The following is a 23,264-nucleotide window of genomic DNA, read 5'->3' as shown; positions in this document are numbered from 1 at the left end:
CTCTGAGTGGGACTTGGAGCTTAGACTCCTTCCAGCATTTGCTTTCAAGTTAGCCTGTATTCTGTCTCCTTCACCTCCAGGACTCTCCACTTTGGGATTGGAGAGGAAATGGGAGTACACATGTGAAGAGCAGATGTCTGTCTCATCAGTTCAGACCAGGCTGGGATACAGGATGGTGCAGCCAGTGAGACTCTTCTCTTAAGGGACCTGGTGAGAAGGACAGTGACCCATGCTGGTGAAGCGGCAGGTAGGGCAGGGATATCTCAGGTAAGCATGTGGACAGTAAAATATGTTCACCACCATAGTGTCATCTTTGAAGTGAATCCCTGCAAAGCTTTATACATACATTTCACTCATACCCTCAGTGACTTGCTGCTCTTTCTCGGTTTCCACAGACATCTTTCTAGCTCTGGTTCCGTTCAATAGGGCACTCAGTAACATTTTAATCACAAAAACCTTGTGTCATTGTTCTAAGAACACTCCCCATGAACTCTACCCTCCTAATTCAAGTTCAAGCCCTTAGTATAGATGGTTAAACTCAGGACCAGCACTGAACACCGGGGCGCTAGAGAACTCTAATCTCATTGAACAAAAAATTGATGCAGACTGAGCACTCCCACCTCTCAATCTCCTTTACTCTCTGCTCCTCTGAGTTTGCCTATTTTAGCACCTGTCTTAGGTTGTGTTACCATTCTGTGGATGTCTGATGCCACTGTGTGAAGCCCTCCTGTTCTTCTATATCGCTAAATCTGGCAGTTTTTATTTCTCAGGCTAAGTAACATTCTGCATCTATCATATAGTCACCTGGAAAGGTTGTATCAGTAAGAGATGAGACATCAGCTCTCTGCCCTCTGGAAGCAGTGTCGGAGACAAGCTTATAGATCAGGTTCACTCAGAAAAAAAGTATGAGACATCTCTGCCACAGACAGGAAATTACTCTGCAGAATAGGATCCCAGAGTCACACAGCACCAGACAGTCACATCCATCAAAAGGCAAGGACCTCTGTTGCCCACACATCCACTACTATTCTGAACTTTCTGAAAATCAAAGTCTCCATCTGTCTAAGAGAAGCCAGGTGGGTATGTAAGATCCCAGATAACCAGAGCGTCTCGTTTTTAATATGTCTGACAACCACAAGCCCCTATGTTCTAGCATTTTAAATTGCAGTTAAGAGAGACAAGCTTTAACAATGTCATATAAATGGAATTATATCACATGTGATCTTTTGTGACTAGCTGCTTTCACTTAGAAAATATTTTCTACATATCCAATAATTCATTCTTTTCTATTTTCAAAATACATTCACTAAAACAATGACAACAACAATAATAACAACAATAAAACCCAAAATACATTCCACTATATGGCTGTATTAGTTATTTATCAGTTTATGGACATTTGAGTTGTTTCCATCTTTGTATATTATAAATAACACTACTATGAATATTTGTGTACAATTTTTTTGGTAGAAGTATATTTACTGATAATAAAAAATATTTTTCATACTTAAAAAAAAAAGAAAAAAAAAGAGAGACAAGCTAAAGGTTCAATGCCTTCCCCAGTCCTGAGAAGGGAAAGTCTCTGTTTCCTGTCGTCAAAGTGCATGAATAATGACTAATTGTTTCTTTTTCTCTGAAGAGGGAATAGTTCATCATCCTACTTATGCCACAATGCTTGGACATGATAGCAATATAAAAACTGTAAAGTCTGGGAATTTGGATTAATCTTTTACAGACTTTTATATTCAAAAGATAGTTGATGTAAGTACAAATAGTTAACAAAATAGTTTGGTAGTTAACACATTGCATAAATTATGTGTCACTGATAATTATTAAGCTTACATAGTGAGAAACTCAACTCTATATTCATTTTTGTAAAAGATTAACTACAGTTTTGTCTTCTAACCTTATCATAAATATTCCCTAAAATAGAAAATTCAGGAAACCCCTTTTACTTCCTGCCCTCTGTAGCTAACTTCCATGTACAATTCTGACCCCAAAGCACATGACACTGAAGAGTTGGACATTTACTATTTATCACACCCTTCTTTTCATTTATGTAATTTCAATTAATGTTCACTCTAACTTTTCTCACCACACAAATGCGAAATCAGGTTTTAGAGGATTAATGATCTTCTAGAACAAGTTAGAATTAAAATCACTAAGTTCAAAATCACTTTATTTAATTTTTTGTTTTGTCTTTAGATTTATCTTTTTAAATTTCTTTAATTTAAAGTTTTTTATTTTTATAAAGTTGTTCACAATATTTGATTACATTTAATATTCAAAAGCCAATACCACCATCATTACACCTTCCTACTGCCATATTTCCACCCTGAATCCCAAACCCTGCCCCCAAAGCAGAACCAAAATAATTCATTTTGTATTGCTTGTTATGAATAATCTACTAAAAATGAGACAAAAAGGTTTTTTAGAGGAAAGTGTGTAAAGAATGTTGTATTTCACCCAGGAGCTATTAAGCCCTCCTATAAGAGAGTAGTAACATGTTGTTAAAGGTTGGGATTTGTGTGCTTTATATATATCTGCATACATGTATTTTCCCCTAAAGTTGGTTGTCTTCTACTCTAAACCAAATCAAATGTGTTGTGCTACTCTTGGCATATTGGTGGTGTACAAGTACAAGATGTCCAGAAGTTATATTCACTCATGGGTGAGACTCATCCAAGCATGTGGAGAGTGGCCGTGAGCATGGAGGCGGTCAAGTTCTGGAGGTTTTTGGCTGCTGGGGCTGGCTCCATTGGGGCGGGGAGGGGCCTCACCTGCCCCCGTCCAGGTTGCCACGACAGAAACAGCCTAGTGTGAGGTCTCATGGCAAAACTATGGCATATCGTTCTATGCTCTCTTCTGAGAGATTTGTATTGATTATAGGCCATGTCTCTGGATTATGGCCATTAATGAGATCATATGGCGCTAGTGGTGGCTTGTGGGTTTGACTGCCAAGCTACTGGAAATAGGGGGACGTGTGCGGGGAGATCCAGGTTCTGTTGAGCCTGGAGGCCTGGAGTGTTCAGTCACAAGTCCTGCATACCTGGGTTTTTCCGCAGATTTATTCATGGGTGAGGCTCTTCTGAGCTTGTGGAGAGTGGTCACGAGCATGGTGGCAGTTGAAAAATCACTTTATTTGTATTTTTTTCAATTTACATGTGAAGTACTTGTAAAGGTAAAGTTAGATATTATATATAGAAAAATCTATTTTAGTCCTTAGAATGTAGGACCTGGGGTTAGAAAGAAAACAGTGTCAGTCTCAGCTAAATGACTAGCTTCTAGGCAGTAAGAGTTCTCTTAGACATTTAATAAAAAATGAGACAGTGAAGTGGGGTTGAGCACAAACATCCCTTTTATAGTCTGAGTGGGGCCTCGGAAATGTGTTTTCTGTGGGTTAGAGTCCTACACAAACTTCGGCAGGACTCCTCCAAACCCTGATTGCAGCTGTGGTTCCTGAGTGGTTACATTATCAGGACTAACATGGGGGAGATTCACTCTTGCTCACTCTTAGGATGTCTTCCAAGAATGCTTTAAGACACCATTTCTAGAACAATGTAAAGAAACCCAGAAAGAAATGTAAATATAGATATTTTTCTGCATTCCTTTATATTGTTTTAGAAATGTTGCATATATATATACAGACACATAAACATATATTCAAATTGAAGGTTTGTCTCCTCAGTGCTCTCAGAGTTGCATCAATATTTCTATCATTTCAGTTGCCACACAATTAGAGAATAATATCTTCATCAGGAAGCATTTCATTCTTGATCTCTGAACAATTTACAGCCATCTGCACATGTTTCCCTAACACCCAGTCCAGCACCTGGCTTTTGGATCAATCTGCATAGCACCTGATATTCTTGATTCAGTGACTGTGGACTAAGGTAATTCCCATTAATTATTAATAATATGAACTAAGAAAGTGAAATTTATCAGTTACACAGGCGGGGTAGGGGGCTGGGCAGGTGGGGGGAGGGGGTATACTGTGACTCTTGGTGGTGGAATATGTGCACTGGTGAATGGATGCATGTTCGAGCATTGTATGACTGAGACTTAAACCTGAAAGCTTTGTAACTTTCCACATGGTGATTCAATAAAAGAATAATTTAATAAAAAACACACAAAAATAATATGAACTAAGGTAATAATTTTGAATAATAGTCTTTTTTCATTTTTAATATTTATTTTTATTGAGTCACTGTGAGATAGAGCATTACAAAGATGTTCGTGATTGGGTTTCAGTCATACAGTGTTTGAACACCTATCCCTCCACCAGTGTAATTTCCCAGCACCAATGTCCCCCCCATTTCCCTCCTACCCTCCAAACCACCCCCACCCTAGCCTGCCTCTTTGGCAGACACCTCTCTTCTCTCTCTCTCTATCTCTCTGTCTCTCTCTTTCTCTTTCTCTCTTTCATTATAGTTAAGATAGAGTAGGGTCCATTATGACAACACCAACTGGAAATAATAACTCAACTAAAACTGAATGTTGAAAGTTGGTAAATGGGTGTACATGATAACTTGTCTTTTTAAAGGTGATAGCACTGAGTTATGTTGTAATATGCCCTCCATTTGTCTATATTTTAGTTTTCACTGATATCTGCAGAAATTCCGGCAACTGGTAATAAACACTGGTTATACAAATAAAATAGAGTTTCTATGGTCGTTCATGGGCTTGTAGCCTCCATCAGAACCATAGTGAGAGAGTCTCAGTGTTGCCTCATGATGAGCATGAGGGCTGGTTGAGACTAAGAATATTTAAGGATTTCTGCATGACATGAAACCAGGTCTCACCTTTTCAATCCAAAAAGAGAAGCTTCAGATTACAATAGAAAAAACTAGGGATGTGTTTGTATCTTCCTGTATGTGATCAGCGTTTATTAGAAGATATTGGATGCCTAATATGTCTCTAGACAAAGAGAATTAAAGTGAAGACATATTTGATACAACCCCACCCCTTAAACATAAAAAAATCCAGTAGAAAATTGAGAAAAACTTAATGAAACTTTTCAAAATTACATAAATATGCATCACATTGATAATCAATACTTTATGCAAATTTTTAGGAGGAAACACTTGAGATTTCCCCAGAGGGAGATGTATTTGAGGCCTCTGAATAAAAATAAACTATTTGAAAAAATATAACATTTTTAGTTTTGCTTAGTTTGGTGACAAACTAAGCAAGAAATGAAGGCAAGGAAACTGCCAATATATTTGTACAAAATGACGCATCATGAAGGCTCCGGTGGGCAGAAAATACAGTTTTGACCCTGATAGACCTAAAAAGCTATAAAGAGTCTTACCAGTATACCAGAACGTAGAATAATACACTATCACTCATTTTACATTTCTGAAGGTGGAATCAGTGGATTTCTTTAGTGGGACAGGGGAGACCTGAGGTGTGATGGGGCCACATGCGATCTTAGCAGAAATGGAGGAGGAATAACGTGGACGGGGGTCTGGGGAAGATAAATGTTCTCTGTGCAGGAGAAAAGTGCTGAATAAAGTCTAGAGGATCAACAGTGTGGTTTATCCTGGAAGACTTCTTGCAGATCTGGCCCCAGGATATAGATGTAGAAGTAGGGTAAGTGTGGTGAGAGTGTCAGAAGGCAGAGAGAGAGAGTCTATGCAGGTGCCTAGCAAACAGAGTAGGAGAATTGGTCTAGATGTGTAGTGACTAGAAGCCATGGAAGCATGTATATAGAATCATGTGAAAGACCATAAATGGAGTGAATGCAGATGGTTGACTTTGTGCCTGAAGGTGTGGGAAAAATATGATGACAGAGGGTTCAGAGGGCCAAAAATGAACTAAGATAAAGAAATTGAGGTTTGAAAATAGCCTTATCTTGGAAGTAAAGAGACTAGCTGAATCAGACAAATGTCAAGAATATTTTCCTTAAGCACTTGAATTACTGACATTAAAAACTGTCTCAAAGTTGGAGGCAAACTTTGCCTGCCTTTAGATGACTTCCAATCTTAGAGTAGAGGAAAGAGGAATAAAGCATTTAGACTCAAAACCAAAACTGCTGCTCCAGGATACTGGATTTTCTGCAATTCTTCTGAGAGTTGGGCTTTCCTCTCCCAGGCTCTGCTTGTGATGCACCTCTCATGGGCCAAGTCAACGAGACAGCAGTGACGGAGTTTATTTTCCTTGGCTTCTCCTCTCTGGCTGGGCTGCAGCGGCTGCTCTTCTTGGTTTTCCTGCTCCTCTACCTGTTCACACTGAGCACCAATGCCATCATCATTTCCACCATCGTGCTGGACAGAGCCCTCCACACTCCCATGTACTTCTTCCTAGCCATTCTCTCCTGCTCTGAGACTTGCTACACCTTTGTCATTGTGCCCAAGATGCTGGTTGACCTGCTGGCCCAGAAGAAGACCATCTCATTTTTGGGCTGTGCTGTCCAGATGTTCACCTTCCTCTTCCTCGGCTGCTCCCACTCATTCCTACTTGCAGTCATGGGCTATGACCGCTATGTGGCCATCTGCAACCCTCTACGCTACACTGTGATCATGGGGCCTGGGGTTTGTGGGGGGCTGGTGGCCTCTGCCTGTGCTTGTGGCTTCACAGTTGCACAGGTGATCACTTCCTTGGTATTTCGCCTGCCCTTCCATTCCTCTAATGAACTCCATCACTTCTTCTGTGACATCTCTCCTGTGCTCAAACTGGCCTCTCACCATACCCACCTCAGTCAAATAGTCATATTCTTGCTTTGTGCATTGGTCCTGGTTATCCCCCTCTTATTGATATTGGTTTCCTATATTCACATCATCTCTGCCGTACTGCAGTTTTCTTCCACGGGTGGCAGGTACAAAGCTTTCTCCACCTGTGCATCTCACCTCATTGTTGTTACCGTCCATTACGGCTGTGCTTCCTTTATCTACCTGAGGCCCAAGTCTGGCTACTCCTCAAGTCAGGATGCTCTCATATCAGTATCCTACACTATCCTCACTCCATTGTTTAATCCAATGATTTATACCTTAAGGAATAAAGAATTTAAATCAGCTCTACATAGGGTTGTGGGGAGAAAATTTTTCCTCCCACAACACTGATCTAAATGCTGCTATGTCCCAAGCAGTGGAATACAAGGAGTAGAGAGAAAAACTCCCAGGGTACAAATGATGAGACAATTGAACTCTATTTTTTAAACTATCTCTCCTCTATTTACAAATAAAATTCAGAAAACTTAGCTTTTGTCTTGATTATGTGAATCATTGTCCATTGAGGGTCTGTCATCTAGGGGAGACATAATGTATGGTTTTCATATAGATTCAGTTATTCAGAATCCAAGAGAGACCAGGTCTGTCTCGGCCAGATGAGTCAGTACCCTGTGGGAGATGCACACCCTAACTCTGTGGAGGGACAAAAGAGACCATAGGTGTTTGGGCTTCCTTTCTGGATTTTTTTCCATCTTGAGCTTCCCACTGACTGTGACCATAATTTTTTGAGTGTGGCAAAATTTTTTATAAAATACATCTCCTAGTGTCTTTTACAATAGGCACACCCAGCTAATGTTTAAGCAAGAAAAGCTTCTCATGTCAATTCCTATTGTTTCAATGGATTGAAACTGATTTTTGTATCACTGGTAAATTTTAGTCAGTATCAATTTTAACTGGTGTTAAGCCAATGACATGCCTTGCAGATATAAGCCTGGAAGACTAAATCATACAGCGTGGCCAAGAAAAGCAGGCTAAGCTTGACCGCATTTCATCAACATCCACCAAACAGAGTTCTCTGTAAGGAGCAGGAGCCTGTCTGCAGGCCAACCTGGCTCTGCTCGTGTGCCCTGACCAGAACTGTCTCTTGTGCCTGCAGCACTGAGCCCTGATTCTCACCCAAGGAGCTTCCCCTTTCCTTCTCTGCCCTTTGAACTGCCTCACTTCTGAACACTGCTCTGGTCTTCCTCTGATCTCACACCAATGGGGTGTGTGTGTACATCTGTAGGCTATGGCCTGAGGGGAGGAGATTCTGCTTTCACTGTGTGCTGCTTCTCTACCAAAGCTACAGACCATATTTGTCTGTATTTTGAGGTCTGGGGCTTGGTGAGTTTACCTCCTGGTGAAGACTTTCCAGCCTTAAAAGGGGAGATGCAGAAATTCTCCTCTTCACACTAGATGTTGAGCCATATGACATCTACAGAAAAGACGTATTTTGAGACCTAAGAAAGTAATCCCATTGCTCATCAATTTTCTCGAGTGGGGGCCAGTAACGTCTCCATTCGTCCCTGTCGCATGATAGTATACCCCAATGGTGTCTGCTCGCTCCAGGAACATGAAGAGCCTCAAACTGCTCATTCAGGGTCTTGACAAAGAAGTCTGACTATCTCATAGGTGAGCAGCCATGCGTTCTTTTGATGTCCCGTGGAACCCAGTCGGTAACAGCTCTAGTCCATCAGTCATCTCCAAATCGCATTAAATGTCTGACTCATCTGATTTTTGATGCCTTGGCAAATGAGACAACGTTCCTGATTCTCGATTATTGACAGAGGTCAGAACTTCAGATTTCTTCTCTCCCTTGAATGGAACATGATACTCCAAGCATAGTTTTTTTGATTTCTCTTTGGGAGACCCAAATAGCATTCTTATCCTGTTTTCATAGGGCCCCAGTATGCTAGTGCAGGAAGAAAGGTAGAGTCGAAAAGATGTGCCCAGAGCCGGAGGTTCTCGTCCTCTTAGATATTTCTTTGATGCTCTTGAAGGCATTCCACACTGCTCTCTTCCTCCTGCACAGCTCAGGTGCCAGGTTGTTCGTCATGTTGAGTTCTTGACCTAGGTACACATAACTGCTGCATTCGGTTCGTTACATTGAGAGCAAATGGAACATCAGGGACTAGTTCATTTCTCATGAAGATTGTTTTCCTGAGATTCAGCTATAGTCCGACTTTTCCATACTCATGGTTGACATCGGCCAGCATTCATGACGCTTGGCTAATGTTTGGTGTTATTAGAATGATGTCATCAACGAAGTGGAGGTGGTGTAGTTGCTGACTGTCTATCTTCATTCCCATTCCTTCCCATTCCATCATCACATGACATTCTCAAGGGTGGCACTGAAGTGTTTTCATGAAAGGGTGTCACCCTGCCAAAACCCTCTCTTTATGTTGATGATCACTTCCGTGTAGAATGGTGAGATCCTGGAGGCGAATCCATAATGCATCTCATGGAGAATCCTGATATATTGAGTTTGAATGCCCTGTTTGTCTAGGGCTTCGATGACCGCTTCAGTCTCAACAGAATCAAAAGCCTTCTTTAAATCAATCAACGTCAGACAGAGCGGCATCTTGAAGTCTCGTGAAATCTCAATGAGCTTGGTCACCATGTGGATATGGTCAATCGTGTTGAATCCTTTTTGGAACCCGGCTTGCTTGCATGGTTGTCCTACATCTAGTGTTCTGCCGATCCTATTCAGGATGACTCGAGTGAACAACTTGTAGATAATGGACAACAGGTAGATTGGGCTATAGTTGCCAATGTTGTGGATGTCTCCTTTATTGTACAATAGGACAGTCCTGCTGGTTTTCCATTGGGACAGAACCTTGCATTCAGACAGGTAGTGTGTGAAGAGCCGAGTCAGTGTATTGACAAGTACTGGTGGCAGATTCTTCAGGTGTTTGGGTCTGACCTTGTCCGGACTGGGTGCTGTATGCTTCTTTACTGACGAAATGGCATGTCAGATTTTGGAAGGGCGAACGCTGGGAACAACATATCCATCCTGTGGAATTTGGTATGTGGGCAGGTAGATGTGGCTATTGAAGAGATCTGACTAGAAGTCATGGATAACCTTTTTCATTGCCCTTCTGGAAGAAGTGATAAATCAGGACATCAGAGGGCAGTCATCTTGGTCTTATAGTTGGTGAAGGACAGGCAGGCATTGCGAATATTTTCTGGGCCTCTGCCACATTATTGTCCAACACTGCTGCTCTTCTATCTTTGAGGTCTTCCTTTATTGCTTCTCAGAACAGCTTTGCAAGCTCAGACATTAGCTTGTGATTGCCTGAGGCTTGCGCCAAACCACGTTGGCAAATGAGCTCGAGAGTTTGAAAACAGGTGTATTTTTTGTGGCTCTCTCTCTCTCAGCATTCCTCACACAATCATGGAGGTGCTGAACCAGTCAATCGTATTCCTCATCGATGTTGCCAACGGCAGCATCTTCCCGTATTGCTGCAATAGTGCCAAAGAGTTTCCAGTTGGTGGTCATTCTGGGAGTTCTCTTCTTAAACTTTGCAGCCCTTTCTCCCCACTCCGTGAAGTATAATTTCACATGAAGGAGATGGTGGTCTGACTCCATTTGGAATTTTGGGGCAACAACAACATCGGTCAGGCAAAACTGTCTATTGAATATTATGTGGTTAATTTCATTGTGGAACTTTCCACCAGAAGACTCCCATGTCCAATGTTTAGATCCCGCCTTCTGGAACTGTGAGTTACCGTGGATGGTCTTGGTCAACATGATGAACTCAGTCTCTCACCCTGTTTGTTCCATTCTAGGCCGTGGGTCCCAATGTGGAGTTCTTCGGGTGACCTTCTCGGTCCTATCTTGGCGTTAAAATCACTGACAATAACCTTGTAGAAGATGTGGTCTTCTTTATAGAACTTCTTCAGCTCCGTGTAGAACTTCTCAATTTCTTCTTCGTCGTAGTTGGATGTTGGTGTGTAGACAACGAAGATAGAAACTGCCAGCAGTGAGCCACATCTACTCAAGCATAATCATTCGATTTGGGTTGTTAGGCATTCGAATGAATCAATGCTCATGGCCAAGTTCATGTTGACAAGGACACCAACACCACCGACGCCTCTACTGTCACATGTTCCAAGGAACAGTTTCTCTCCAGTGTCAAAAATGGCGTGATATGTTCAGTGCCTTCTTGTCTTGGTCAATCCAATGACATCATACTTGATCTTCTGTGCTTGCACCATCATCTCCTCTATAGATGCTTCCAATACCAGTGATTGTGCATTAAAAGTGCAGTTAGTTTAGTCCTTCTTCATTTGGGCAGCCTAGTTCGGCCCCGAGATTTTAGCAGCCTCTCCTTGCTCTTTCTTCTCAATGCAGCCTTATTGGGGGCTCTTCCAGGGTCAGGGGAATGAGGCCCATTGTTGTTACTGTTTTTGGCATACGCCAAAAATACTCCATGGGTAGCTTGCCAGGCTCTGCTGTGCGGGTGGCATATAGGGAGGTGACCCCCTTCCTACTCCTCACTTATCTTCGCTTCTCGAACTTTTGGCTAAGATCAAGTGTAGTGTAGTCAAGTTGCTGAATAAAAGAGAAATGGAGTGATAATCCCAATATGAATCAGGCTGGTATGCTAATTGTCCAAACCTTCATTGTATGCTACTGCAATACTGTATTTTACTCAATTTGTAATTTTGGGGGGCAGGAGATTCATAATAAATACCCAGAAGCCCTGCCATCCCAGGGCTATTCATGGCAATAATAACCAACTGTTCTGTATACAGCTAATATTCAAATTTGATGTTGCAGTGCCACTGGGCCCTGAGGTGTTGGGGGCCAGTAGGGCTACATCCAGAAGAATTGGAGGGCCATGTGGTGCTGGGGTTTGAACTAGGATTCCCATGCTTTATATCAGACTTCTGAGCTATCACCCTGGCCTCCGTATTTATACTTTAGAGCATCTCTGAGTAATTTATATTGTCATCCATGTATTCTAGTCAGTAACACAGACACTCAGAATTAAAAACTTATTCCTCCTAGTGGAGGAATTTGCTGATACTGAGTTATGAAGGCTCCTACAGTGCTCACACTTGCCTCCTGGTGAAGACCTGGTCTGTTCAGTCATAAGAGGGTGTTGGTGCCTAGCCAGATTATTAGGATGAGTCCTTGGACACTGCCCTGAAAGCAGGAAGCTGAACCAGGACCCCACTTTGAATTATGTGGGCAAACTAAAGCTTGTGAGTCCGATTGATCTGGAAATGGTTAACAAGTCTTCCTTCATCTGCCTTGGCCTTACTTTAACTCCTGGCAATACAAAGAAGCAGTCTTCACCTTCCCACATATCTTAGATCTAGCTTATCTTTTACATGCAAACATTTTCTCCTCCCACTTATCACCCCAGCAGCGAGGAAATCATGACTATGGAGCCATTCCTCTCCAGAGACTGTAGCTATTTGGTTCATGGACATGGCGGGACAATGTGTGCTTTGGTGTCCTTGTGAGATATGTTTAGTCGGTGCCCTAACATTCTCTGTTAATGATTTCTTCTGCCATGGTGAAGTCATTGAGATGCAGTTGATAGAAAATAGAATAAAAAGAGACCACTGAAGTCTGCTCTTTGCCGCGAGCCTAAGCAAGCCTTGGCCCTCCATGCTTCTCCATTCCTCTCATGTGTCTTATCTCTGCGCCTCCGACTGACTGACATCACTTCATGCACCGAAAGGGGAGAGTGAAGAAATGTATGTCTTTACAACTAATCTATGTGGCACCTACAGAAAAGATATATTTTGAGGTCTAAGAATTTTCAGATGATGAGAATTTACAAGGCATGTCCTCACCAGTTTTCATGATTTTAGAAAGATTTGTCACAGGTTTTGCTTGTGGGAACCTCACACTCAACCATTGGTACAGCATGATATTTTTAGCACTGTCAGGAGTGACCTCTAAGCATGGAGCCAAGTGTAGTATTGCCAGGTAAGATCCTCAAACCAAAACAAAGGTGGTTGCTCAAATAGCCAACAAAGTCACTGCCAGAAAGAGAAGATTGCTATCTTCCATCTCTTGGTGTGTTTTCTGAATGCCCTAGGTACTAACCACCTACTAATATCCTCTAAGTCTTTATATCCCCCAACTTTTGTTGATGAAGTCAATGTGAATCTCATGTCTGCTATGTTGCAAGAGTATTCTTCATGCTTCTCATCTCTCTAGTGGACTTCCTGTCCCTTAGTGTAAGACTCAGAATGCCTCTTATCACATGCAGCTGTGTGGTCAAATCCTCCTGGTGGACAGTCAAACTCTTATTATGAGAGCTACCCTGTGCTGAGTGCAGTGATTTCTAAATGGAAGTCTTTGATGAAGCATACTGATTAAGTTATTCCTGACAATAATTCCCCAGGGAAATATGAATACAGCTGTTTCAGGTGTCAAGGCCTCTGATAGCCCCAATGCACCACAAACCACCAACAAACTCTGTATGTCCTATGCCCACCTTTCTCCTATTACTCCATCAAATCAGTGTTCAGGCAAATCTCAGGTTGTTTCTCTTGGCTTCTCTTGACATCTGTGCTTGGTAACCATGTATGAAAGAAACCAGATTCCCCTTAGTTAAAAGATTTCTATTCTCCATCGCTAGTGTCAAACAAAATGGAAAGTGTTTTACTATCTGGACTTCCTCTTCTGATATTAAGAGAGATGTTCTTGTCCAAGCTTAGTTATTTGTTTTCCACTGGGCTTCAGCTCTTCTGTCTCCAAGGGCCCCTCGTCCTGAGAACCCCAAGAGACTGAGAAACCCTCTAGCCTAATTATAGAGCCTGAATCCATTTGTTAGTGCAGACCAGGATATTTTAATAAATGTAATAAAATATAAAAGAGGTTTGGGGAACTAACCATACATCTCTTCTGTGATACCTGTTTCATTTCTACCTGATTATTTAATCTTTTGGGACAAATGCCACTGTCTTTACATGTGGCCTCACACTGCTGCCTCTTGCCACATTCAAAACACCTAGCCGACTGTGACATGCCCCTGGAAGTTTCTTGTCAGCTCCCTCACCACATGGGCAGAAGGGGTGAGTGTACTGAGTTTCTTTCTTCTTTTACTAAGGACTTAAAACTCAAAAGCATTTGTATAATAGTGAGAATGTGTCAGTAAAATGTTGTTTGTTTTCCCCTGAAGTGAAAGAAGCTTCCATTCTATTTGAGTGTGCAGGTAAAGAAAAGCATATGCACACACATCATGACTCCTATGAAATAAAAATGCTGAGAAATCAAGTAATGAAAAATAACTAGGGGTAGGTAGAAAGATTCTCCATCAAAAATTCATCTTTCTTAAGGTGTTTTTGAAAAAGATACAATGGTAAGAATTATATGCATTATAGTTGAAGAGCAAAAATAATTTAGAAAAAAATTGTAGTATGAAAATATTTAGAAGCAAAGGAGAGTTAAACTAATCCATTATTTGTTGCATTTACGTGTGGACTCTTTTATGCCCCCTTCCCTCTAGTGAGGACTCTAGGTAATTTTGGATATGTTTGCTGTGGCCCAACCCCTGGGAACAATGTACAAGGAGCCTAAGATAAGATACACAAAAGTATGGCCTGGAGTGATAGTACAAAAGGTAGGGCACTTGCATTTCATGTGGCTTGCTCAGGTCCAATCCACAGCATCCCTTGTGGTACCCCCAAGCTGGGAGTATGCCCTGAGAACCATCAGATGTGATTCCCCCAAATAAAACAAAGCAAACAAAAAAGAGATATAGAAGTAAGTGAATTAACAGGAGGCCTATTAGTGCAAATACAAGGAAACATTACCTGCTCAGGAGCTGGTATTCACCTTACCTGTGACACAAAGGTGATTTTTCTGTTTACCATGTTGTGTTAAAATGAGGTGGCTAATGAAATAACCCAGTTCCATGCAGAACAAAGAAAAGGGTTTTCATGGCTGAAGCTCAGAGCTTGCTACCTAAGCAAAGGGACTATGATCCAGATGGTGAGCCACAATCATGAACAATGCCTTATTGTGGCATTATCATGATGCATGTATTGTGGCCACTCATGAAGCAAAATTCGGAATGTTGAGTGGTGTGCATATTGGACGATTGTGAATATTACCACCTGTTTTGAATTCCAAAATTTACTTCTGAACACAAAAATAATTAGATATCTGAATGTTATTATGAAGTAGTTGCTATTTATGTTGTTTTTAACATGTACCGAAATAAAATGACTTAAAACAGTAACAAGTTCTAAATGAAAGTATAGATAAAATGCTACTACATAAAATTAAGGGAAACATGAGGCTAGGGACATAGTTTAGAGGTCTGGGATAATGCCTTGCAAGTTAAAGGATCTGAGTTTCATCCCAGGCATTCCTGGCTTTTTGAGCACTGCTAGTTGTGATCTTGATGGCCCTGGCCTCTCTGGGACTGAACAGCACTGCATTGCTGAGTCTGAGCATTTTAATCTGGTTATTCAGTTGGCTGAGTATCTCTGGGACAGGTTCCTTGATTCTCTGAGAACTACTGGCAGGGAGTACAGAGCAAAATTTAAGGGAATAAAATGCTTAAAAATTATTTATGTGAAATTTTCTTTTAAGAGGCATTCAGACCTGTTTTTACTGACCTAAACAGTAGCATAAAAATGCCCAAGGGTGTGATGTGAAAATAGGATTGAAGAGCTGGTTCATGACACAAGGTAAACCAGGACTCAGTATATAGTTGCTCTGTCTCTGAAGTCCCATTCAAAAAGGATTAATGAAAAAGCCTTACTCATCACATCTCTTTTTCCTCAGCACCATGCTGAACCTTGCCCACCCCTTCTACTGCTGAACAATAAATGGAGATGGATTCTCTTACTGTCCTCAGAGAGGAACTTAAAACTAATGTTTATGTTTGCTTTTATCATGTAGCTATCTGTGACTATCTTTGACCACCTATGGATCTTGCCCTCAATTCAGCCACCAGGCACCGGTAACCCCAGTGATCAGAAGACAGATATTGATACCAGGAATTCCAGAAACATCTTCACCAAAGACAATATAAATGGTATGCACAAATCTGATATGTAAATATTCCAAAAGTAATTTTTAATTTTTATTTTGGGAGAAATGATAGCATCATTTTTGGAAGCAACAAACCAGTCTTATTGTTGAACAATGTAAAAAGGATAATGCTTAGTGAATTGCATCAAAATTAAGTACATTTAAGTTTATTAAATTAAAGCATGCTTATTGGAAATAGAAAAGTACATTCTTTATAACAAAAACAAAATTCTTTATAATCTTATAACTATGGAAAATCGTCTTGCTCTTTCTCTTATTGTACTGAGAGAATTGTCTCATGTCCACATATGGTCTTTGAAAACATCAGATGGCTATTCATTTTTAATCTTTTTCTATATTTCTACAATATAGTTAATTGTTATCTTACCATAAATATATAATGTCTTATTAAATAATTAAAAGGAATAGCTATGAATTAATAAATAAACAGAATATCACAGGACATTGAGCCTGAAAGAATAACATTAAATGGAGGGTGAATGGACATTCTTTTGCTGCATTGATCATTATCATCTGTCCCTCCCATACTCACAGAAGGAGACTGCCCAGATACAGAATTTCAATGGGAGCTCTGTGGTTACACACTTCATTCTGGTGGGCTTCTCCAGTCTGAAGGAATTCCAGCTGCTACTTTTTGCCCTCTTTCTGCTACTGTACTTGACAATCCTGGTGGCCAATGCAACCATAATGGCAGTCATCCGCCTCAGCCGCACTCTGCACACACCCATGTATGGGTTCCTCTTCATCCTTTCCTTTTCCGAGTCCTGCTACACCTTTGTCATCATTCCTCAACTGCTAGTGCACCTGTTATCAGCAACCAAGACTATCTCCTTCACTGCCTGTGCCACACAGCTCTTTTTCTTCCTGGGCTTTGCCTGCACCAACTGCTTCCTTATTGCTGTGATGGGCTATGATCGCTATGTGGCAATTTGCCACCCACTGCGCTACACACTCATAATGAATAAGTCTTTGGGCTTGGGGTTGGTTTCTCTGTCAGCAGTCACAGGCTTCTTCATTGCTTTGGTGGCCACCAACCTCATTTGTGAGATGCCTTTCTGTGGCCCCAATAGGGTCAACCACTATTTCTGTGACATGGCGCCTGTCATCAAGCTGGCGTGCACAGACACCCATGTGAAAGAGCTGGCTCTCTTCAGCCTCAGCATCCTGGTCATCATGGTGCCCTTTGTGCTGATCCTCATTTCCTACGGCTTCATTGTGAATACCATCCTGAAGATCCCCTCAGCTGAGGGCAAAAGGAAAGCCTTTGCCACCTGTGCCTCCCACCTCACAGTTGTCTTTGTCCACTATGGCTGTGCCTCCATTGTCTACCTTCGGCCCAAATCCAAATCGGCTTCAGATAAGGATCAGTTGGTGGCAGTGACCTACACGGTGGTCACTCCCCTGCTTAATCCTCTGGTCTACAGTCTGAGAAACCAGGAGGTGAAGACTGCACTGAGAAGAGTTCTGGGAATGCCTGTGGCCACCAAGGTCACATAAAGAAATGAGCCCACAGGGAGGCCATGAGAGGAGCAAATACAAGTTTCTCTCTGAATCCAAACTCTCTGTGGGCAATGAGTCCCCAAACTAGGACCACTGCTACCTCACTCTTTTCTCTATTCCAAGAAAGGTACACGTTAATTTCCATGCTATATTATTTAATGCCTGATGCTCAACTTGGCAGAAATGAGAAAATAGGATATATTTTAAAGGGAAGTCATAGTAATCAAAATGAGCATAATAAAAACACTCAAAACTGTTCTCCTGGTGGGGTATAGAAATAGCATCAAAAGAAATGGGGCATCTTCTGCAAAACAGTTATTCACTTAAATGGTTCCATAAAAACTGGAAAAAATATCAGAAACAAATTGAGTTTATGGACACGGATGATTAGTAAGAAGATGAACAAAGAAAGAAGTTATAATCATGTGAGACAATTAGATTTGTTGGGTAAATAGTCATAAGAACCCCTCCCTTGACACCCAAATGTTCAGTTTGAAAGTAAAATAGTAGAAATAAGGGAGGTGGGGAAAGGTGAAATGATTTGAAATGAACATTCACTAAGGAACAAATTTCTAATACCTACGAGATGGGTTATCCAATAACAAAATACTAGCTAATATTACCAAAACTTTAGAGTTTAATATATTAAATGTAATTCTTGATTTTATTATATTTATATTTATTTTATTTTATTTTATTTTTTAAAACTTTTTAATTGAATCACTGTGAGATAGACCATTACAAAGCTGTTCATGATGGGATTTCAGTCATATGGTATTCCAACCCCCATCCCTTCACCAGTGTACATTTCCCAGCACCATTGTCCTCAGGTTCCCTCCCATCACTCCCCAACCCCCACCCACTGCCTGCCTCTATGGCAGATGCGTTTCTTCTCTCTCTCTTTTTCTCTCTCTCATTTTGGGTCTTGTGGCTTGCAACATTGATATTGAAAGGTTATCAAGAATATCAAAGGCGATTATCAAAGAATATCAAAGAGAGGCTTCTAAAATCTCAGGGCTAGGTCTAATGGAGACGTTACTGAGACTGCTCAAGAAATTTGACGATCGATGGGATGATGATGGTGGTGGTCAAGAATATTTCTTTTTTTTTCTTTTTGTGTCACACCCAGCAATGCACAGGGGTTACTCCTGACTCTGCACTCAGGAGTTACTCCTGGCAGTGCTCAGGGGACCATATGGGATGCTGGGAATCGAACCTGGGTCAGCCGTGTGCAAGGCAAACGCTCTTCCCGCTGTGCTATTGCTCCAGCCCCGGTCAAAAATATTTCTTACCTACTTTTAACCCTCAGGTCTTGTCCAGCATGATTATTCCCAGCTATTATTGTCATAGAGGTCTCTTCTCTATCTTACCTATCCTCAGCCCCACACACACCTGTGGTTAGTTCTAATCATTGACCAGTCCTCCTGGCTCTTATTTTCCCTGGACATGGATATTAGTCTTCTACTATATATATATTGCATATACCACAAATGAATGCAGTCATTCTATATGTCTTTCTCTTTCTGACTCATTTCACTCAGCATGATACTTTCCATTGTCCATCTAATTTTTGGCAAATTTCATGACTTCATTTTTTCTGCTTAGTATTCCACTGTGTAGATGTGCCATAGTTTCTTTATCTATTTGTCTGTTCTTGGGCACTCAGGTTGTTTCCAGATTCTGGGTATGGTGAATAGTGCTTCAATGAACACAGGAGTGATGATGGTGTTTTCTACTGTGTGTTTTGGGGCACCCATGGTATATTCTCATTTTGTTTGTACTTTTGTTTTCAAGTGATGTTTCTGTCTTTTAATGGATGTAATTTTAGTTTATTTTAATAATGTACATAAGACAGGAAATAATGGTTCCTTCATGCTTGTGGAAAAAGGGAAACAGCACTCTATCAAGGCCTAACTTTCGATTATCAAACTTCCAAAGGCCATATTCCAAAGGTTATGTGGAATTGACAAAGTAATAATATAAACTATATGTTACAAACAGAATTGTTTTAAATATCAGTCCTATTATTAAGAATTATGAACTAGTTCATAATTCCTTAGAAGAAAGTTTCTTCTGAGAATAACTAGAAGCTCCCCATGCTTTCCATAGCATGTTCTTTTTGAACAACTCTAGATCAATGCTGTCAAAATACTTCCCTTACCTGCAAATGATGCACTCAGAGGTATGGTCATTATTCCTTTTCTATTGTCTGATTAGCTCAGTTTTCCCCTGTCACCATATTCTTGAATTAACTGCCAGGTGTTGGATGGCCCTGGCCTGGATGGCCAACAAGCCAAGTGTGACTGATATTTGGGTTTTCAGGCCCCTTCCAATAAGCAACATCATTCCCAGGGAAGTTTATCAACCGATATCTTTCCATTTTCTTTTCCAAACTCACATTTGATTGTTTCCACTCTATTTGTTCACCATCAAACACAGTGAAGGCCCAGGTTGAGGGGTACCGGGTGGGGGATGGCGAGAACAAAAGAGATGGGATCTTTATGAGCACAAGCTGTCTGGCCTGGACATGCTTTACAGCTACTGTAAATGGAAGGAGAATTTTAAACTAACCTCACCAAAGTTGGTGCAAGATTTTTCTTTGCATTTCTCCAAGAACCCGTTCTTGACCTTCAGTGGCTGTGTCCCATATGGATGATGTTCTGAACTCCTGAGGCTGGGGCTGCTAACCACTGTGACAAAGACAGACGTGGGGGCATGAAGGGAGAGGACATTTCTTGTCAATCTGTAGGAGAAAAAAAGATATCTTGGTATCAAAATTGAGAAATCAGAAAGTGAGAAGGAAGGAAGGAGAGTGGAAAGAAGGCATCGCTAGGAAGGCTACAGAGCAGAACGGGCTTACTCATGCTTTGGGAACCATGTGTGAATGACCACCAGCATGGTGAGAGCAACTGCCACAGGCAAACAAACGAGAAGCAGAAGTCAGATGTGCTTATCTGGCAGGGATAAGGCAGGCAGTCAGAGCAGGCCCTCCTTTCTCAGTGCTTGTCTATCAGTGGGTGGGTCTCCCAGTGTCCTGCAATCAGCTCCCTCCAGTTCTTCCTCCCTCTGCCCCACCCTCACTGACTCACTAGATCCTCCTTTATTCTCTCTCTTCACCCTCCTTTACTTCTCTTCTTTCTTTTCTAATCTCTTCTTTACTTTTCTCCTTTGTCCTTCTTTTCTCTTCCTTTTTTCTCCTCTCGCCTTCTCTCCTCTTCACTGTCCCGTGCCTGCTCTGAGCTGCTCTGTGACCCTGTTGCTCATTTCTCCCTCTGGATTCTCCAGTGTCCAGCAGCGATACCTATTCCCCAGCAACTCCCTTACATCTCTGGGTCAGCAGGAGGCCAAGAGACCATTTTACAGTGGGACCCAGGCATCTTACCCCAGTGGAGGATGATGTCCTGTCCTCCCAGACTCCTGTGCTTCACTCTGCGGGCCAGACCAGCTGCCTCCTTGACCACCACGTCCAGAGTCACCCGGAGATACCACGTGCCATCAGTGTTGGGCAGGGTGTCCCCTTGCTGAGTTTCTGGCTGCTCCTGATCCCCTCGCACCCACATGGTCCAGAGGATCCTGGGGTAGAATCCTGACACGTGGCACACAAGCAACAGGTGGCCAGGTCCAGGGCTGGGGCCAGGGGACAGACAGGCCTCAGGCCTCACTGGGGAGGAGAAGATGAGGGAAACGGACTTTTGAAAGAAGAATTCTTTTTTAAAACTTTTTAATTGAATCACTATGAGGCAGACCCTTACAAAGCTGCTCATGATTGGATTGAAGGAAGAATTCTTCGTGTTCAAAGAGATGCTCATACAGAAAACTCCAATAGAGTTTTCTCCAACCTGCCTTAGACCTGGCAGAGGGAAGATTGCTGCCTACCTTGGCGCTCCAGCTGAGACTTTCCTCCTTCGAGGAGGCCACCGAGGAACCGTGGGCATGTTTTGGTCAAGTATAGCAGGATTTCTTTGATATCTTGGTAGCGATTGAGCACCTCACAGACCTTCTGAGCCCGAGTTCCTGCTTCAGGGGTTGCCCTCCAGGAACCTCCTTGGAAGCTCAAGAGGTCTGATCCATCATATGCCCCATTCAGAAAGCTTTCCCAGGTCTCATCAGTGTGCATCCTGCATCCAAGTGATATCTGGAGCTCAAAGGGGTCTGAGATGGACATGGAAGGGAGAATTGGTAGGGATAAATGCCACAATGAGGGAGCATCAATAACCTAGGAGTTAAGGGTGCAGGGAAGGAAGACATGTGCCTTTGTGGGGAGTTGGGGAGGTCACCTGGAGACCAGAGTTGAGGAGGGAACAAGAAGGGAACAAAAAATTCAAAGAAAATAAGACATTTTTAAATAATGTGGAAGCCTAGGTAAGAAGGCCACCAGGAAGCTAGGAGATGGGTCAGGAGAATCCCATCTGGGATCTGACAGGTGAAATGAGCTGTAAGACAGAGTCTGTTTGGGAAGACTGAGAGCACAGCTGGTGGGCAGGAGTCTAGATGGGACAACTGCTCTGCAACTAGAACACCACTGCATGTTCAGGTGTGAAGAAAAGTCACACACAGGTTAGCTGCAAATGTGGGTTGGCAGGGCTAGGGTGTCAGTGGGAAGGTGGTAGGATTGGGACTGACACTGGGGGTCCAGGTTAGAGCCCAAGCAATATGCTCTGCTTTGGAAAGTGGTATTCTGCCTATAGTCTTTGGGAATAATCTCATCCCAAGCAACTCACATTCAAACTGCATCTGGGTGGCAAAAGTCCGCACTGTGTGGGTAAAGCCATGGAAATAGAGCCGCAGAAGAGCCTGGAAGTTCTTCAGCTTCTGCTTGCTGAAGTTTCCGTGGGATCAGGGCAGCAGAAAGTGAACAGTGCCTAGGGAACTGTCCCAGGCATGAGTCTGCAGCTCTCCCAGCCACCCTGAGCCCTGGCTGGATGCCCAGGTGTGGTTGGGGAAGGACAAGACCTTGAGTAGGCGGAACGAGGACGACTCTTCACTGGCCACAGGATCTGTTTCTGGCATCTGGGGCCCTGATACAAGAGGCAGAGTGTGACAAAGTGAAAGGACGGTCCCACACAGAAGGGCACTGTCCCAAGACCCCCTGAACCAGTTTCCTCTCTCCCCAATCAGAGGAGACCAAGGCAATTTCTGGGAGCTGCACACACTTGCCAGACGTCCTGAGGGTGCAGTAGTCCCCATTCCAGTCCCTCCCAGGACTTCTTCCCTACAGTGCCCACCGCAGCTCTTTCCACCTGGACTCTCCTTACCTGTTGGGTTTGCCTCACAGCAGAGAAAACCTGTAAGAAGCAGGGCCTGCAGGCGCACCATTGAGCTTGGTGATGAAGGTGCCTCAGCAGTGACTGCCCAGGGAGATGCTCACCGCCTTCCTGCCTGCTCCTCCTCTGACTTCCTACACACTCACTCACACACACACACACACACACACACACACACACACACACATACACACACCCCTCCTTGGCCACTTCCCTCCTGTAGGGCTCCTGCCCCCAGTTCAGGCTTTCTCTGTACCTCCTCCACCCCACCCTGCTCTAACTCCAGGCTTCTTGCCTTACACACAGCATCCCTGTGATCAGTTTCTTACAAAGCTCTCAGGGGCCAGAGAGATATCCCAATGGGACATGTACAGGCTTTCCATGTGGGAAAGCCAGGTGTGATTCTGGCCCTGCATTGTCTCCCAGCACCACTAAGAGCACTCACCCAGGAGCAGCGCCTGAGAACCACCAGATGTGGCCACAGAGCAAACACACAAGACGTCCAAAGTCCCACCAAGGACTAGAGGTTTGTGGGGAGCACCAGAGTTTAGGGACATGTCAGTTCTCAATGTGTTTGCTGTGGTAGATGTTTCAATGTGACATGAGGGTGGCTTCAAGTGCGAGCCTTCCTGCACTTACCCTCACACCCCCAACCACCACCCCACATTTTATGCAGTCTCCTTCCTGCTTTTGCGGACTCATCCCTTTGTCCTTCCTCTAAGCCCACTACTGCCTAACCCCTGTCTTTCCTTTGCTTGGTGC

The 23,264-nt window shown here is 42.7% G+C and overlaps 3 protein-coding genes across 3 annotated transcripts; 2 read left to right on the top strand and 1 right to left on the bottom strand.

The window, feature by feature from the left end:
• The first annotated feature begins 6,116 nt into the window (after positions 1-6,116).
• LOC101540828 (olfactory receptor 10K2) lies at positions 6,117-7,061 on the top strand. Its single transcript, XM_004611814.2, has one exon. The coding sequence runs from the start codon at positions 6,117-6,119 to the stop codon at positions 7,059-7,061; it is 945 nt and encodes a 314-aa protein (XP_004611871.2).
• A 9,145-nt stretch (positions 7,062-16,206) lies between these two features.
• LOC101541093 (olfactory receptor 10T2) lies at positions 16,207-17,235 on the top strand. Its single transcript, XM_004611815.2, has one exon. It carries the CDS (start codon positions 16,207-16,209, stop codon positions 17,233-17,235), a length of 1,029 nt encoding a protein of 342 aa, XP_004611872.1.
• A 2,235-nt stretch (positions 17,236-19,470) lies between these two features.
• Positions 19,471-22,554, bottom strand: LOC101541353 (T-cell surface glycoprotein CD1e, membrane-associated). The gene is given in 5 exon segments (XM_055132119.1): positions 19,471-19,541; positions 20,600-20,899; positions 21,115-21,390; positions 21,960-22,256; positions 22,494-22,554. Coding segments are annotated over 5 exon segments (1,005 nt in total).
• Between the last annotated feature and the right edge of the window lie 710 nt (positions 22,555-23,264).

The sequence above is a fragment of the Sorex araneus genome, chromosome 3, assembly GCF_027595985.1.
Source record: "Sorex araneus isolate mSorAra2 chromosome 3, mSorAra2.pri, whole genome shotgun sequence".
Taxonomy (NCBI): Eukaryota; Metazoa; Chordata; class Mammalia; order Eulipotyphla; family Soricidae; genus Sorex; species Sorex araneus.
The sequence above is the reverse complement of the archived record's forward strand: the minus strand, read 5'-3'. Positions and strand labels throughout refer to the sequence as shown.